Source organism: Ranitomeya imitator, chromosome 1 (assembly GCF_032444005.1).
Source record: "Ranitomeya imitator isolate aRanImi1 chromosome 1, aRanImi1.pri, whole genome shotgun sequence".
Taxonomy (NCBI): domain Eukaryota; kingdom Metazoa; phylum Chordata; class Amphibia; order Anura; family Dendrobatidae; genus Ranitomeya; species Ranitomeya imitator.
In genome coordinates, this window is record NC_091282.1 from 443,573,804 (window position 1) to 443,593,082 (window position 19,279).

Genomic DNA, 19,279 nt, shown 5'->3' on the forward strand with positions numbered 1-19,279 from the left:
ATTCTTCACATATATATGTGTATATATATGTATATGAATCTATATATATACAGCATAATAGCAGCAGAGTGAACTACTGTTATGAAATAGAGAGTTTCTGGGATAGAAAAAACACAAACCTCTGACATTGGTCCTCATTCCATCTAGCACAAGCCTTTCTTTAACCCCATCTTCCCTGAGTTTCTTTTTCCTCCAATTCTGAACTGGTATAGTTTGCTTGCCAACAGACAATTTTCCATCTGTTACAGCCTCTTTCTCTTTTTCTTTCTTGATGATCTGAAATACTTGCATGTGCAAGTGATTTCAGGGGAGAAGAGGTTAAAGAATTACGTTGCCGTATGTCCTTTCTGTTTCATACTGTCTATCAGATTCGCTCAAGGGCATAAAGCGATTGTGTAGTGGAACCCAATGCAAAATCAGTAGTATCCCAACGGAGGAGCTGAGTGTGCACTAAAATCCTCAAAAATGTTGATGTTTAAGAGCATTTAAGAATGCACGTCCGCTAAGTGAAACCCCGAGTTTACAAACATCATTATAAACAAGATGGATACGATTAACGGAACTTGTTTGCGTTGTTTACTGTTAGACAAAAGCCTACGTTTCACTCATATTACAACTTTAGCGTACCACATTGTTTCATGCAGGTCATGTTACTGACTTGTAGGACGCAAAAGATGAAGCTTGAATTCTCCTTTGTACAACAGAACAACAGCCTAAACATTTACCTTCATACATATAAATATCTTATCTTACAAAGATACAGGGTCTTCCCCATACATATGTCATGTATTTGCTGCTGCACCTTCTTTCTCCAGTGTAAGTGATCAACATTTTTTTTTAAAGAAGTGCAACTATTAAGTTCAATAAACCCAGCAATAAAATATACTTAAAACCGAAGAGAGCAAGAAAATATTCCAGTGATGTTAAGAAACAAAGCATAATGACCATAAAGAACAACATGAAACAAAATCTTAAAATGCAATAATAAAACCAAGCAAAACAAAAAAAAATTGTAGTCTGTGAGAGGAAAATAAAGCTGTGCTTGGGTTAAGGTTGACAAAATAGTTAAGGTCACAATAGGAAAATTTGACAACAGTCGACCTTTAGGCATATTCTGTTCTACTGCCATAATTTCAAGCCAACATACATATATTTATACAATTCTGTTTTGAAAGCTTTTTCATATTCACTAGACTGCAGTGTAGGTATTCCCGGTGGCACTGCACTGCCTGATGGTTTGAGTGCTTGTGACAATGTGCTCGCTGTGTATTTGGTTCAAAACCAGGCTCTGCTGAACGCTGCCCTCCAGCGATGGCTGCATGCAGCCCACCTGGAACGCTTGACCCAACTCTGTCTTCTCCCGTTTGGCTGGAGGCTCTCCAGAATCATCAAGTTCCTCATCTATTTCACTCTCCACATCGCTGCCCTCATCTGCACAAACAAACAACCATGAAACTAGCACAAAGAGAAAGGAGGAAAGTGTAAGAGATAGAAAAGACTAATCGTTTGCACATATAAATCATGCATTCTTTCAATTGATTATAAAAATACTGAGAATCACTTCTTACATGCACACAGTCAAGAAGAAACTTTACAAGATTTAATTGTAACTACACTCTTAAAACCATTTTTTGTCCTTTTTCTGGCTTTTTAATTGCCTCTAACACCCCAACAAATGCTGAGTAGACTACTGAGAAGTGCACAGCTTGAGAGACAAGACTCCTACCTTATCGAACACACAGGGGGTTTTGATCTCAGAAAATTATTGGCTCTCCACTGAATCTGTAGTTCACTCTGTGTGGGCGCTCCCGCCTACCGAGCTGCACACTTCTCAGTGGTCTTTTAAGCAATTGGTGGTGGTCTCAGGACCCCAAGCCTCCTTGATCTGCAGGTAATTAAAATTAGAATTGGAGGAAAAAGGCTAAACATATTTAAAAAAATAGTCAAAAGTTTATTTACTACTAAAGAAGAAGCTATTAAAAGTGAAAGAATTTATGTAGCTAATATAATCGACTAACAGAAAAAAGAAAACTGTTCATGCCGGAATGTGTCACTTTTTTAAAAAGGTGATAATTGAAAACATCTCTAAAACTGTTTCTTCAAAATCCGAAAGTTTCTGTCCTTCTGAAGCTGCTTACATACAATTTCTAAGAATCATTTGACTACAAAATCTAAGGCTGGCCTTATACAGTATATTAGATAGCTGATGATTGAATGTGTGCTCAAAAAACAGCTGATAACTTTATACTTTGGCCAACAGGCATGTGTTGCGATTAGGAAAAGTAGATAAAGTTGCTAGACTGGTCCCAATGAAATCGTCTGGTTCGGCCCATATATGGCTAGTGTGTGTGGTTAGCCAAAGGACCTTTCAGTACTGTACATGACTCCCCTTTTTACAACTGTCACTTGACCCCTTCCTCTTTTTAGTCTATATTTTTGACCTAAGTCAACTCAATACCCTTTTGACTTCCAATATCTCTTATTTGGAACAGATATTGTATTATTTTTTTACTACATTGTATCTCTGCTGTGATTTTTTGGACTAAGAGTCAGAATATTTTTTTAATCTTCCACTAATAAAGTGCAAAAACGCTCAACTACCCAGCCTCTAGGATCTGCTAAAACCTCTCCACGCTAAACTTTAATATTAAGTGCCTTCCACAAACTGGCAGCCTCATGATACTCCAATTATGGAAATAGTGGGGCTATATTGCTCATTATTATAAATGATAATGAAATGGAAGAATGCAAATTAGGTAAATAGTACAGCGGAACAATCGATTTGTTCAGCATTGGTCTGGTGTCCAGTCTGGTCCTACATGACATTTGGTCTTCACATCTGTGCCCAGTATCCTCGTTCTGATACCCTGGTTGCCTCTGGTGCTCACAAGGCCCTGTGATATCATGACGTCACATGATGCCTAATAACTAGAGTTGAGGGAATTTCTTCAGGTCCCCACTGATTCAGCAAGCTATAGCGCTTACCGAATAAGCTGCAGAGGGAACCTGGATACATGCCAGCTGATCATCTGTTCAGTGTCGTACCTGCATGTGTCGCGGCTGTGAGACAGTCACGACACAAGCATGGTCAGCCTGTGTGTTGGGCTCTCCATGCATGTGCTGTGACAGTGACACAGCCGTGACGCATGCTCAGCCGGCGCGCTCCATGTATCCGGGTTCCCTCTGCAGCTTATTCGGTAAGCCCTATAGCTTGCCAAATAAACGGGCACCCGAAGAAATTCTTTTTTGGTGTAGATTATGATAAATTTATTGGTTTATTCAGTCCCACCTGAGCTCTGTCCACCTTTCAAAATATTGGCAAAGCTGGTCAGAACTGACCTACAATTGCCAAAAGTCACAACATTTTTGCACAACCTCAAGTTGTGCAAAAAGTTTATAGCATTTTAAGCAGTTTTGTGCCAGAATTCTGGAAAAAGTTGCTCGTTGAACCAAGCACTATGTTTGTAATGTATTAAACAAAGTCATCCAAGCAAAGCTAGAGGCTCCTTCATGAATGGTAAATCATGGAGGTCACTGGTGCATCAGACACTTTATAACCTGCAAGTACTTATCAGGAATCCTGTCTGGGATATTCTCTGTTGTTATAGTGACAGTTTAATAACATAAACATCAGACTCTCAAAGGATATTACTATATTCTTCTACATTATGTAGGTAATTTTCTCATGAAAAAATAAATGTATCTTATCTCAGAAACATGCAGGAGAATGGAAGTACACTTGTGTGTAATAAATATTCAGGAAAAAGTACAGCCATGAAGATTGGTAAGTAATCTGATTAAAAAGATGCTAAAAGAGACAATGAGATGGACAGAAGACATGCGACAAGTTTGAAAACTCATTACCTTTTTCCATATTTCCAGGAGATGTGTCATTTAAGTCACCAAACTGCAAGAATTGAACATAAATGGTTTGGTAAGATTAGTCTCATCATTTTTAAAATGTATTGCTATCCAAAGTTAAAGGGAATCTGTCAGTAGGATCAACCCTTCTAAGCCGTCTTCATGGGCATGTAGGTCATAGAAAATTGAATAAACTGATACCTTGATATTTGCGATCTGATCACTTATTGCAGAGAAATCCATGTTTTTCTTAATTTGTAAATGAGGTGTCAAGACTGTGACAGAGATCTTTCCGAGAGTCTTCCTTCAAAGCTTATTTTAATTCTTAGCAACTCTTCTGTATGTAAATTGATCCCCTTCCTGCATGAAAAACACTTTGCAGAGGTTTTATGAATGAAGCCTTTCACACATGCAGCAAGGGGATCAACTTACCGTACATACAGAGGTGCAGCTGAGCATATAAGTAAGAATGTATTCTCTCTAAATCCCATGCACCAACCCCCCTTAGGATCTGCACCCAAAGTGATTATTTAAAGGGCTATTCCATGTACGAAATTTGTTGCATGTACACTGGTCCTATAGTCAAACACTCCAGAGCAGAGGAAATTAAGTGGACAAGTGTCTGTGTATTCATGATTCTCTCAATTGTAGTTAATAGTAACATAGTAACATAGTTAGTAAGGCCGAAAAAAGACATTTGTCCATCCAGTTCAGCCTATATTCCATCATAATAAATCCCCAGATCTACGTCCTTCTACAGAACCTAATAATTGTATGATACAATATTGTTCTGCTCCAGGAAGACATCCAGGCCTCTCTTGAACCCCTCGACTGAGTTCGCCATCACCACCTCCTCAGGCAAGCAATTCCAGATTCTCACTGCCCTAACAGTAAAGAATCCTCTTCTATGTTGGTGGAAAAACCTTCTCTCCTCCAGAAGCAAAGAATGCCCCCTTGTGCCCGTCACCTTCCTTGGTATAAACAGATCCTCAGCGAGATATTTGTATTGTCCCCTTATATACTTATACATGGTTATTAGATCGCCCCTCAGTCGTCTTTTTTCTAGACTAAATAATCCTAATTTCGCTAATCTATCTGGGTATTGTAGTTCTCCCATCCCCTTTATTAATTTTGTTGCCCTTCTTTGTACTCTCTCTAGTTCCATTATATCCTTCCTGAGCACCGGTGCCCAAAACTGGACACAGTACTCCATGTGCGGTCTAACTAGGGATTTGTACAGAGGCAGTATAATGCTCTCATCATGTGTATCCAGACCTCTTTTAATGCACCCCATGATCCTGTTTGCCTTGGCAGCTGCTGCCTGGCACTGGCTGCTCCAGGTAAGTTTATCATTAACTAGGATCCCCAAGTCTTTCTCCCTGTCAGATTTACCCAGTGGTTTCCTGTTCAGTGTGTAATGGTGATATTCATTCCTTCTTCCCATGTGTATAACCTTACATTTATCATTGTTAAACCTCATCTGCCACCTTTCAGCCCAAGTTTCCAACTTATCCAGATCCATCTGTAGCAGAATACTATCTTCTCTTGTATTAACTGCTTTACATAGTTTTGTATCATCTGCAAATATCGATATTTTACTGTGTAAACCTACCAGATCATTAATGAATATATAGCAGTAAAATATATTTGTTCCATGTTCTCATGACACTTGGGAGTTTCAAATGTGGACCCCTTCCCGGGCAGACATTTATGATATATACTGCTCATATGTCTACAGTGATGATATCCCATTAATTTCTACTTCAGTTCTTGGGACAAGCACAATCCTATAAGTAAGAAAAGACTGTGCGACTCTAGACAATGATTAAAATGCTTCTGGGTGTAAATGGAGTAGAATTGAATAAAATACAAAATTCTTTTTTACTTTTATTACTACTTTGACACTCTGTTCTAATGATTTCACTTTCTACCACCATTTAAAACAGGGTAAGAGAGAAATGTTAAGACAGTAATTATACTTTTAATATTAGATACTGTATATAAAAGAAAGACTTTGAACAAGTTACATTTCTATTAAGCAATAGTAATAAAAGGAGAATTTCCATACATGTATTGATAGTTAAGCTCTGGTGTTCAAGCTCAAGATCTATTCAGCCTCATGGCTGGGCAGGCTTATAGCAAAGCTACGTTCACATTTTTAAAACATATTAAAGTATAAGGAGTCAAAAGTGGCATGGCGTTGTGCTGACAAGAAAGGAATAGCAGCTTGGCATTACCCAGTTCATGCCATTCTCCATCCCATTTGATTTTTCTAAAAATACATTTGGATGGAGGACCTCTTTATATAAGTCTGTTTATAATTTGCTTGATTGCCTTGTTCTTACTTCATATAATTCTTCATAAAATGCTTATAGGCTTGTGGATAGAGATGGGCAGACCCCTGGACGTTCGGGTTCGGCGGGTTTGGACGAATAGTTAAAAAAGGTTCGAGTAACAGAAAAGTATCCGAACCCAAGTGAATGGGGGGCCCGAACATCCATGTGCATGACAGCGCGGCAAACACTACTTATGATGGGTGGTAAAATCATTACTGCCAGCTGGACAGTACTGGAAACATACTGTTTGGTACGGACACCGAACATGGACTCCACCAGAAAGTCCATGTTACTGTTCCGGTTCGGCCCCCTAAACACCAGATGTTTGTCTCGCTGTTATGTGCATGACAGCGTGGCAAACACTGCTTCAGATTGGCGTTAAAGTCATTAACGCTGGATAGAAAGCCGCAGTTCCCGAGCTGTCAAATGACAGGGTGAGCCCGCAGCTGTGATCGGAGGTATAGAGTTTACTTCCGGTCACTGGAATCAGCTGATGGGACTACTGCTCCCATCAGCCGATGCCTGCTGCCGCTAATAATAGTGAGAGCAGGTGGCAGCTTATGGGAGCATTCATCGCCCGGCATCTGCGCTCTAAATAATTTAAAAAAAAAATTGGGTTCCCCTGTATTTTTGATAACCAGCCAGGCAAAACTGCCAGCTGGGGACTGCAACCCTCAGCTATCAGCTTCAAAAGGACTAGTTATTAAGAATAGAGGGGTCCACATGCTGTTTTTCTAATTATTTAAATAAATAATTTTAAAAAATGGTGTAGGGTCCCTCCCATTTTGATAACCAGCCTTGCTAAAGCAGATAGCTTTGAGCTGGTATTCTGAGGCTGGTAAGGGTCCATGGATATTGGCCCCTCAGCCTAAAAATAGCTCCCGCAGCTGCCCAGAAAAGGCACATCTATTAGATGAGCCAATTATGGCACTTTGCCAGGCACTTCACATTTGTCCTATAGCAGTGGAAAGTGGCGTTCATATTTGTGGGGTTGATGTCACCTTTGTATTGCCCTGAGACATCAAGCCCACAGCTTAGAAATGGAGAGGCGTCTATAAGACACCAATTACTAATTCTATAGTTATATTGTAAATAAACACGCAGTCAGCATAAAGTATTTTACTTGAAATAAAAACAAATCACATTTTTCCTTTTTTATTTAAAAATAACACAGCTATACTCATCTAATGCCCATTCCATTGTATCCCTTGTCTCCTGCAATGAAACAAAAGTAAAAAACAACAATATCCCTCACCTGTCCGACGTTCTGTCATATGCAGTAATCCATGTTCAATATGAACGGTGCCAAGATGTGAGCGTCCAGGCTGCGAACCACTGATGAATGAGCTGCTGCGAGCGCAGCATCAGCGATCAGCTGTGACCTTATCACTGGAGCGAGGTCACCGCAGTTCATTGGCCAAGGTGGGAATGCAGCCTCACTGACCTGTGGTAACCTCAAAGAGGTCACCGCTGCTCACTGATACTGCGTTCACAGCAACTCATTCATCAGTGGTTCTGAGCCTGGACGTCGCATCTTGGCACCGTCCAGGTTGAAAACTATTTATCCCCAGACACGACTATAAATAGTGTCTGGGGACACTACAGGGTTTGACATAACGTCGGACAGGTGTGGGATATTATTGTTTTTTTATTTTTGCTTTATTACAGGAGACAAGGGATTCAATGGAATGGGCATTCGGTGAGTATAACTGTGTTTGCTATTTTTAAATAAAAAAGGATAAGTGTTGTTTGTTTTTATTTCAAATAAGACTTTATTCTGGTTGTGTGTATCTATTCTTGATAACCAGCCTTGCTAACACTAACAGCTGACGGTTGCAACCCACATATGTCAGTTTTGCTTGGCTGGTTGTCAAAAATACAGGGGAACCCATGCCATTTTTTATAAATTATTTATTTAGAGCACAGGCGCCGGCTGATGAATACTCCCATCAGGCGCCGCCTGCTCTCACTGTTATTAACGGCAGCAGACACCAGTGACTGTAGGTAAACTATATAGTGTAAATCCGATCACGGCTGTGGGCTCAAGCTGTCATTTGATGCCGCGGCTGTCTATCCATCGATAATGATTTTTTTGCTGATCAGAAGCAGTGTTTGCGCACATGTCATGGTTATTGGTATTTTATGTGTAAAGCATAGCTCTATGATACATAGCATAGATTTAACTTGAAGTTTGTGAGTCCCCTTGCAAAATCTATTACGGAATCCCCAACCATGTGTGATTTATCTTACTAGTGTATTTTGTACTTGGTTATCCCCAAGGTTCAGTTGAGATTGCTACCTCTACAGCCCCTATAGCTATGCTGCTGCATAACAGATCTATATTTATTCAGCACAGCGTACCAACTATGTATCGGAAATATATTAACTAACACTCATCACACATCCTGTCAGTTTTCTGTGTCTCAGGCTTTATTCACACATCAATATTTTTGATCAGTATTTCAGCAGTATTTTTATGCCAAAACCAGGACTGTCTCCAAAACACAGAACAGATGCCAATCTTTCAATTATAGTAGGTTATTTCCACTCCTGTTTTGGCATACAGACACCGATGTAAAATACTGACCAAATACAGAATGTGTGAATAAGCCCTTATTGGATCAATTCTAAAATCTACATTTCCATAAGGATCATCAAAATGAACATTGTCAACCTCAATATTCTCACACAGAATGTAGTATAATTCCTAGAAGAATGGGGAAACCAGAACATTTTATAACCTGAGTTTTTGTCACATTATCCTCCATTTTTAGCTCCTTGTTTTTCACCTATTGAGTACTGCTATTTCTGTCTGGGGCCAACTGTAAGATACTTAAAGATGGTAGTCCAGCTTGGTATGTCTTATTCTGCAAATAATCCATTATAAAACATATGGTGACACACTCACCTCTCCCATGACGGCAATTGGGGATTCACCAGTTGCCTGAGCAACCCTATGTTCAACTAAGTAAAACATGTATTCATCATAGAGAAGGCGAATCAGATGGAAAGAGCCAAAGCTAGCAGCACTGCGCAGGGTTAAGTCACGGATAACCATGGAACTGTTTAAGAAAACAAATGCGCTTAAGTGATTAGGTATATTTTTGAAGCATCTTTAAAAATAATCTAATGATGTAGAAAAGACATACAAGTGATGGTTATAAATATATGATAGATTTCCAACTTTGATCAATTTTTAAAGTTCACCAGCACAGGAACTGCCTGGTCACTAATAGGTTGTAGTCTTTGAATCGTTCCGATGGACAATTGCGAGACCTTTTGTCTGACCGTATGCTTGTTCTATAATGAGCTATTCTGGGTAATTACCACAAATCAATCCAGGGAATGATTCAGGAATCTAAAAGGGTTACTCCGGGGAGATAAAACATGCTTGTACTGTCCCTGCGTGACAGGAGCTGCTCATCACTGCAATGCTCACCGCTCATGTTTGGGACATTACAGCAGTGTGCAGCTCCATGCTGTTACTATCTGCCAGTCTCCTGATAATAGCGGTTTTTCTGCAGAGAACAGGAGTCGCAGCCATGCCCCCTCTTCTCAGGCTGAATGTTACAGGTGGGAGCTGCACACTGGTAGGTGACACAACGTCCCAGAAGGGAGGGGTGAATAGTGAGGAGCAGCTGCTGTCCCATGGAATTACAAGTGTTCTAAAGATAACAGAAGTGCCCTGGGCATCTCATCTTTATAGTTTACTAGCTGAAGAGCCCGGAGTTGCCTGGGCATAGTAAATATCTATGGTTAGTTATAGCACCTCACGTCTCTTATTTTCCCATCATGCCTCACATTTTCCCCCCTCACATCTCTCATTTTCTCCCTTACACCTCTCATTTTCCCCCTCACTCCTCTTATTTTCCCCCTCACTCCAGTCATTCCCCCCTAACACTTGTCATTTCGACCTCACATCTGTCATTTTCCGATCACTCCACTATTTTCCCTCACTCCTCTTATTTTGCACTCACACCTTTTCATTTTCACCTCACACCCCTCATTTTCACCTCAGTATATACATGTTTGTCATCTCCCTTATATAAAGTATAAACCTGTATGTCTTCTCTTGTATATAGTATATACCTGTATGTCATCTCCCCTGTAAATAGTATATACCTGCTGTATGTCATCTCCTCCTGTATATTGCATATACCCATGTGTCATCTCCTCCTGTATATAGTATATACCTGTATGTCATCTCTTCTGTATATACTATATACCTGTATGTCATCTCCTGTATATAGTATATACCTGTATGTCATCTCCCCTGTATATAGTATATATCTGCTGTATGTCATCTCCTCCTCTATATACCTATGTGTCATCTCCTCTTTTATATAGTATATACTTGTATGTCATCTCCTCCTGTATATAGTATATACGTGTGTCATCTCCTCCTGTATATAGTGTGTACCTGTAAGTCATATCCTCCTGTATATAGTATATACCTGTGTATCATCTGCTCCTGTATATAGTATATACCTGTGTCATCTCCTCCTGTATATAGTATATACCTGACCAAGGTTATTAGAGGACTGGGGGGTCTGCAATACCAAGATAGGTTATTACACTTGGGGCTATTCAGTTTGGAAGAACGAGGACTAAGGGGTGATCTTATGTTAATGTATAAATATATGAGGGGACAGTACAAGGACCTTTCTGATGATCTTTTTAATCACAGACCTGAAACCGGGACTAGGGGGCATCCTCTGCGTTTGGAGGAAAAAAGGTTTAAGCATAATAACAGACGTGGATTCTTTACTGTAAGAGCAGTGAGACTATGGAACTCTCTGCCGTATGATGTTGTAATGAGTGATTCATTACTTAAATTTAAGAGGGGACTGGATACCTTTCTGGAAAAGTATAATGTTACAGGGTATATACACTAGATTCCTTGATAGGGCGTTGATCCAGGGAACTAGTCTGATTGCCGTATGTGGAGTCAGGAAGGAATTTTTTTCCCCAATGTGGTGCTTACTCTTTGCACATGGGTTTTTTTTGCCTTCCCCTGGATCAACATGTTAGGGCATGTTAGGTTAGGCTATGGGTTGAACTAGATGGACTTATAGTCTTCCTTCAACCTTAATAACTATGTAACTATGTAACTATGTATGTCATCTCCTCCTGTATATAGTATATACCTGTGTGTCATCTCCACTGTATATAGTATATACCTGTGTGTCATCGCCCCTGTATATAGTATGTACCTGTATGTCATCTCCCCTGTATATAGTATATACCAGGTTGTCATTTCCTCCTGTATATAGTATATACCTGTATGTCATCTCCTCCTGTATATAGTATATACCTGTGTGTCATGTCCTCCTGTATATAGTATATACATGTGTGTCATCTGCTCCTGTATATAGTATATACCTGTGTATCATCTTCTCCTGTATATAGTATATACCTGTGTGTCATCTCCACTGTATATAGTATATACCTGTGTGTCATCTCCCCTGTATATAGTATATATGTGTGTGTCATCTCCTCCTGTATATAGTATATACCTGTGTGTCATCTCCTCCTGTATATAGTATATACCTGTGTGTCATCTCCTCCTGTATATAGTATATACGTATGTCATCTCCGCCTGTATATAGTATATACATGTGTGTCATCTGCTCCTGTATATAGTATATACCTGTGTGTCATCTTCTCCTGTATATAGTATATACCTGTGTGTTATCTCCTCCTGTATATAGTATATACCTGTTTGTCATCTCTCCTGTATATAGTATATACCTGTGTGTCATCTCCTCCTGTATATAGTATATATCTATGTGTCATCTCCTCCTGTATTAGACCGCGTTCACACGTTATTTGGTCAGTATTTTTACCTTAGTATTTGTAAGCTAAATTGGCAGCCTGATAAATCCCCAGCCAACAGGAAGCCCTCCCCCCTGGCAGTATATATTAGCTCACACATACACATAATAGACAGGTCATGTGACTGACAGCTGCCGTATTTCCTATATGGTACATTTGTTGCTCTTGTAGTTTGTCTGCTTATTAATCAGATTTTTATTTTTGAAGGATAATACCAGACTTGTGTGTGTTTTAGGGCGAGTTTCATGTGTCAAGTTGTGTGTATTGAGTTGCATGTGGCGACATGCATGTACCGACTTTTGTGAGATGAGTTTTGTGTGGCGACATGCGTGTAGCAACTTTTTGTGTGTCGAGTTGCATGTGACAGGTTAGTGTAGCAAGTTGTGTGCAGCAAGATTTGCGCATGGTGAGTTTTGCGCGTGGCAAGTTTTATGTGTGGTGCCTTTTGAGTATGTGCAAGTTTTGTGTGAGGCAACTTTTGCATGTGTTGCAACTTTTGTGCATGTGGCAATTTTTCCGCGTGTGCAATTTTTCCACCTGTGGCGAGTTTTCCATGAGGTGAGTTTTGCACATGTGGCAAGTTTTGCGTGAGCCTAGTTTTGCATGTGGCGAGTTTTGCGCGTGGCGAGTTTTGAGCGGCGACTTTTGTATTTCGACTTTTATGTGGCGAGGTTGGTGTATGTGTGGTGAAATGTGTGCTGAGGGTGGTATATGTGTTCAAGCACGTGGTAGTGTGTGGCGCATTTTATGTGTGTGTTCATATCCCCATGTGTGGTGAGTATCCCATGTCGGGGCCCCACCTTAGCAACTGTACGGTATATACTCTTTGGCGCCATCGCTCCCACTCTTTAAGTCCCCCTTGTTCACATCTGGCAGCTGTCAATTTGCCTCCAACACTTTTCCTTTCACTTTTTCCCCATTATGTAGATAGGGGCAAAATTGTTTGGTGAATTAGAAAGCGCGGGGTTAAAATTTCACCTCACAACATAGCCTATGACGCTCTCAGGGTCCAGACGTGTGACTGTGCAAAATTTTGTGGCTGTAGCTGCGACGCCTCCAACACTTTTCCTTTCACTTTTTCCCCATTATGTAGATAGGGGCAAAATTGTTTGGTGAATTGGAACGCGCGGGGTTAAAATTTCGCCTCACAACATAGCCTATGAGGCTCTCGGAGTCCAGACGTGTGACTGTGCAAAATTTTGTGGCTGTAGCTGCGACGGTGCAGATGCCAATCCCGGACATACATACATACATACATACACACATACACACACATTCAGCTTTATATATTAGACTAGCTATTGAACCCGTTCTACGCCCGGGTGGCGAGCATCTATATTGGTATATGGTCTCCATTGTGGTATGTGCTGCTCCATCCTGCGTCCCCATCCTGTCATGAGCTGCTCCATCCTGCGTCCCCATCCTGTCATGTGCTGCACCCATCCTGCACCCCCATTCTGACATGTGTTGCTCCAATCCTGCACCCCCATTCTGACATGTGCTGCTCCATCCTGCGTCCCCATCCTGTCATGTGCTGCACCCATTCTGCGCCCCCATCCTGCCATGTGTTGCACCCATCTTGCGCCCCCATTCTGTCATGTGTTGCACCCATCCTGCGCCCCCATTCTGTCATGTGCTGCTCCCATCCTGCGCCCCCATTGTGACATGTGCTGCTCCCATCCTGCGCCCCCATTCTGACATGTGCTGCACCCATCCTGCGCCTCCATTCTGACATGTTCTGCACCCATCCTGCGCCTCCATTCTGTCATTTGCTGCTCCCATCCTGCGCCCCCATCCTGTCATGTGCTGCTCCCATCATGTGACCCCGTTCTGTCATGTGCTGCTCCCATCCTGTGCCCCTGTTCTGTCATGTGCTGCTCCCACCCTGCGCCCGTTCTGTCATGTGCTGCTTCCATCCTGCACCCCCGTTCTGTCATGTGCTGCCCTATTCTGTCATGTGCTGATCCCATCCTGTGCCCCTGTTCTGTCATGTGCTGCTCCCATCCTGCGCCCGTTCTGTCATGTGCTGCTCCCATCCTGCGCCCTCGTTCTGTCATGTGCTGCCCTATTCTGTCATGTGCTGCTCCCATCCTGCGCCCCCGTTCTGTCATGTGCTGCTCCCATCCTGCGCCACCATTCTTTAATTTGCTTCTCCCATCCATATGCCCCATAAGCTGCTCCATTATGGTTGATGGCCCCCATAAGATGCTCCATAGTATATGCCCCGTACACTGCTCCATTATGGTTTATGGCCCCCATAAGATGCTCCATAGTGTATGCCCCCCGTACACTGCTCCATAAAGGTTTATGGCCCCCATAAGATGCTCCATAGTGTATGCCCCCCCGTACACTGCTCCATAAAGGTTGATGGCCCCCATAAGATGCTCCAGTGTGTATGCCTCCGTACACTGCTCCATGAAGGTTTATGGCCCCCATAAGATGCTCCAGTGTGTATGCCCCCCGTACACTACTCCATAAAGGTTTATGGCCCCCATAAGATGCGCCATAATATATGCCCCCGTACACTGCTCCATTATGGTTGATGGCCCCATAAGATGCTCCATTGTATTATATGCCCACCATAAGATGCTCCATTGTATTATATGCCCCCCATAAGATGCTCCATTGTATTATATGCCCCCCATAAGATGCTCCATAGTGTTATATGCCCCCCATAAGATGCTCCATAATATATGCCCCGTATGCTGCTGCCATATATAAAAAAAAAAAATACCATACTCACCTATGGTCGCTGGGCGCCGAGTGCTGGGGGGCCTGAGCAGGCGGGGACACCGGCGTGCTGTGGGGGTCAGGTGCCGGTATCACCGCTAGCTCAGGCCCCCAGCACTTGCTATACTCACCTGTCTGTCCCGTTCCACCGCTGCGCTCCTCTGGCTGTGACTGTTCAGTCAGAGGGCGGCGCCGGCGCGCATTAAGCGCGTCATCGCGCCCTCTGAACTGTGAACATCACAGCAGAGGACCCGGGAGACGGAGACGCACGCAGCGCTGGAACGGGGGACAGGTGAATATACTCACCCTCCTGGCGGTCCCTGACTCTCCGATGGAGATCGCGGTGTGCGTTCAGTGTTTACGCATACCGCGATCTCCTGAGAGCGTCACTCTGTGGGGGCCAGACTGCACTTGCGCTTGCGCAGTCTATAAAGGCTTCGGACAGAGTGACGCTCCCAGCGTTATATTATAGATGAGGGCAGGGACAAGACAAACATGTTTTTATCTCCCCAGAGTACAGCTTTAAGACTGGTTTACACGATCATGCCTACAGTATATGAGTACCGACTGACAATATAACAAGTTCATCATAGCTCGTTTAAGGCTCTTTTACAAAAAAGATAACATATATATATATATATATATATATACACACACTGTATTTTCTGGCGTATAAGACTACTTTTTAACCCTTGAAAATCTTCTCAAAAGTCAGGTATCGTCTTATACGCCAGGTGTCGTCTTATAGGGCAGGTGCGGAGTAATCTGCGGTCTGAGCGACCCCAATGACGAGGTGAGGGGGCGCCTCACCGAGAAGGTGTAAGTGAAGCAGAGGCAGAGAAGGAGATAATAGGATACAAGGGCGAGCCAGATTAGTGAAAGAGGAGTGTTTTTCTAGGCACAGCACCACTCTCTCTCTCTTATTTGCATACCCCTGGCATCCCAGACGCTGACAGTTTGCTTCACTTACACCTTCCTGGTGAGGAGCTCCCTCACCTCGTCATCGGGACCACTCCCCCCCACTATATACGTTGACCGCAGATTGCTCCGCACCCACCCTATAGGACGACACCCGGCATATAAGACAACCCCCGACTTTTGAGAAGATTTTATATTTTAACTGGAAAAGTTGGGGGTCGTCTTATACGCCCAGTCGTCTTAAACGCCGGAAAATACGGTATATATATATATATATATATACCGTATATATATATATATATATATATACACATATGTATAAAGTATATGTATATATAAATATAAAATATAGAAAGTGGTTTTGGGTACAAATGATTGCTAATAGAATGAATTCATTACTGATCGTTTTACCCTATAAAGTTTGTATATCATCAGGTGCACATCCTCTTTTCACACTGGATGTTAAATGAACATTTAACTTTTTTTGACAAAACATGTTCTTCAGATCCAATTTGCTGATAACAAAGAACAAAGACTGCATAAAAGATGTAACCAACTGATGAATGACAGTTTTGCTTGTTTGCAGCTATACATCTGCCATTCGTGTGTTCGTTTTATACATCCATATGACATCTGTATGGCATTCGTTTTTAAACATCAACATTAAAAAAATCAACTTCCTATGTTAATAATGACAATGTATCCCTAAAAATGTGATACAATATGGAAGACCTCTATGGGGTCCAATTTTTTTTACACACCCGTAGACTTGTATAGTTGAGACTTACTCAAAATATGGTAGTGATTAGTACATGCTGCAATATTTTTAACATGGACATTCAGTCGTGGGAAAAAGATTCTAATGTGAACAGCCCTATTCAGTAACACTGGTCAGTACACTCGTCTGATCGAACCCTAAAGTTTGGGCTGTTTTTACAGTCACATCATAGTTTTCTCCTTCACAAAATATATGATATATGATAGACAAATATAAGAAAGATAGACAGATAGATAGATGATATTAGATAGATATTAGATGGACAGATAGATAGAGAGATAGTTAGAGAATAAATAGATACATATTAGTTAGATAATAGATATAGATAGATAGATAGATATTAGATAAAATATAGACATTAGAAAGGTAGATATGAGATACAACAATTTCATAAGAATTATCATGCAGCACAAATATCATGCAATAATTAATTAAAAAACTAAATTCTCTTAATAGGGCGAAGATCATTTTAACACTTTATGCATAACAAAATGGAATGATATATTGAAAGAGGAGAGGCATTAAACTTTTCTTGTAAGTGATTTAGAAAGTTTTCTTTTTATCCCCTGTTTGGGATGAAGTCCTAACAGATCTTAAAAAGATTAAGGCTGCCGTCACACTATCAGTATTTGGTCAGTATTTTACATCAGTATTTGTAAGCCAAAACCAGGAGTGGGTGATTAATACAGAAGTGGTGCATATGTTTCTATTATACTGTTCGTCCAATTGTTCCACTCCTGGTTTTGGCTTACAAATACTGATGTAAAATACTGACCAAATACTGCTAGTGTGACGGCAGCCTAACAAGGGTAAACCAATCGTACGAAATGGTAAATGTCACTGAGTCCTAAAAATGCATTCTCTTTGTATTACCTGTAAAATGACCATTTTAGCAGAAATTGTCGAGCTGCCTTAGGAAAGCTGGGCCTCCCTTCATAAGGCTTGAGTGCTTGTGTCACCACATTATCGAGCCAGGCAGCCCACTGCTCCAAAGTACTTTGCTGCTGAAGAGTCATTTTGAAGTCGGTTTCCAGTCTCTGCACCATGTTGTCATCACACTGGCACACCCAGGAAGCCTGCTCCTATGACAAACCAAGACACAATCACATTTCATGGCATACCCAGGAAGCCTGCTCCTATGACGAACATAGACACAATCACACTTCGTGGCACACCCAGGAAGCCTGCTCCTATGACAAACCAAGACACAATCACATTTCATGTCTTATTGCTTCAATCAAGTGCTAAGGATCCTTTGGGCAGCATGGTGGCTAAGTGGTTAGCACTGCTGCGCTGGAGTCCTGGGTTCAAATCCCACCAAGGACAACATCTGCAAGGAGTTTGCATGTTCTCCCCGTGTTTGTTTGCGTGGGTTTCCTCCGGGTTCTTCGGTTTCCTCCCATATTCCAAAGAAATACTAATAGGGAATTTAGATTGTGAGCCCCACTGGGAAAAGCGATGATAATGTGTGCAAACTATAAAGCGCTGCGGAAAATGTTAGCGCTATATAAAAATAAAGATTTTTTTTTAAACCTGTCCTTTGAGTGTGATGCTCTACAGCACTTTCGTTAGCGGCCATGGCACTACCTTTTGGAGACTATATTGCTTCACGTTCTCCCATTTCAGCATCTCGTGTCAGTGAGACCAAGGCTAATAAGGAGCTGATATTCGGTTCCTCTCCATATAAACCTTTTAGAATTTATACTGAACCCATAAATCAGGGGTGGACATAGACAGAAGAGGTCCACTGTGCAAAATCAGTGTTTGGACCATTTGCAGTCCAATAATGTGTTTGCGACAGAAGCTGTTTGCTTGTTTGTGTGTGGAAATAGGCCCCCTTAGCTCTTGGGCCAATGGTGTCTGCCCTGTTAAAAATAAAAATATCTTAACTTCAATAGTCAACGATTGGAGTGAGCTGCGCCATCTACATGAATTATTTCTGTCCCAGTCAGAAATGTACGATAATTGGATACCAGAAAAAGGGGAGTTGTAGAACATCAGTGGTATGTAGCAGTAATGTTCTTCCATTTCATATTACCTGGACATTGGCAAAGTCCACACGGTTGAGGTCATTAAGCATCTGGTTAATCTGAGATGTGTTCTGGAGCACGGCACGCGCTGCCTGAGCCAAGTGATTGAGAGATGTATATCTTCGCAGAGTTTGAGCAAAGGCACTTACAGCAGCAACCTGTCGAACCAAAAAAAGCATTACAAATACATCTTCAGTACACTGTACTCTTCCTATGTATTTTTTACGGAGAAACTCACCTTGATTTGTACCATTCTTTGCGGAATATTACTCATGGCACTAGAGAGCCAACCTTCAAGGCTTTTTGCAAAGTTTCGAACGGCTTGGGTCAAGGCACCTGAAGAAAACAGTATAGTTCAGACCATTTATGTAACAGAAAACATATTATTATCTAACTTTTACCAAGGTCCTATCGTGTAAAAAGACAGTTTACCTATAAAAGGATAGCAAACTGGAACAAAACACAACAAAAGGACACAAAGATCAAAAACATAGCAGAAAAAAGCCAGTCATTTTTCTCAAAACTAATGCATTACAAGATGCAGCAGACACCCTTGGTATGGGAGCAAACCGATAACAAAATGAGCCAGTACAGAACTAATGCTGCTCACAACTAAAATTTTACTACAGTCTGATATATGTTGCTTATTTGTACTCCAATACAATAGCGTAGTACACAAACTGTTTAATTAGTTTTTTTTGTGCAGAGAATGATTTACAAAGTGACATTTTATATGTTGTGCTACATTTTACAAAAAAAAATATACAAATGAAGCAAAAGAGCCTCTTTGA

General features: G+C 41.4%; 1 protein-coding gene across 8 annotated transcripts in view; it reads right to left on the bottom strand.

Annotated features, from left to right (window-relative positions):
* Positions 1-270: 270 nt before the first annotated feature.
* RFX3 (regulatory factor X3) overlaps positions 271-19,279 on the bottom strand; it is a 436,417-nt gene continuing 417,408 nt past the window's right edge. For 5 of the 8 annotated variants that reach the window (XM_069764125.1, XM_069764169.1, XM_069764159.1 and 2 more), the window contains 6 exons: positions 18,727-18,824; positions 18,497-18,646; positions 17,332-17,540; positions 9,106-9,259; positions 3,865-3,907; positions 271-1,455 (listed from right to left, as the gene is read on the bottom strand). In XM_069764125.1, coding sequence (XP_069620226.1) covers positions 1,190-1,455; positions 3,865-3,907; positions 9,106-9,259; positions 17,332-17,540; positions 18,497-18,646; positions 18,727-18,824 — 920 coding nt within the window. In that variant the 3' untranslated portion in view covers positions 271-1,189. The remainder of the gene's footprint in view (positions 1,456-3,864; positions 3,908-9,105; positions 9,260-17,331; positions 17,541-18,496; positions 18,647-18,726; positions 18,825-19,279) is intronic. The other 3 variants (XM_069764135.1, XM_069764108.1, XM_069764117.1) reach the window with 3 other exon arrangements.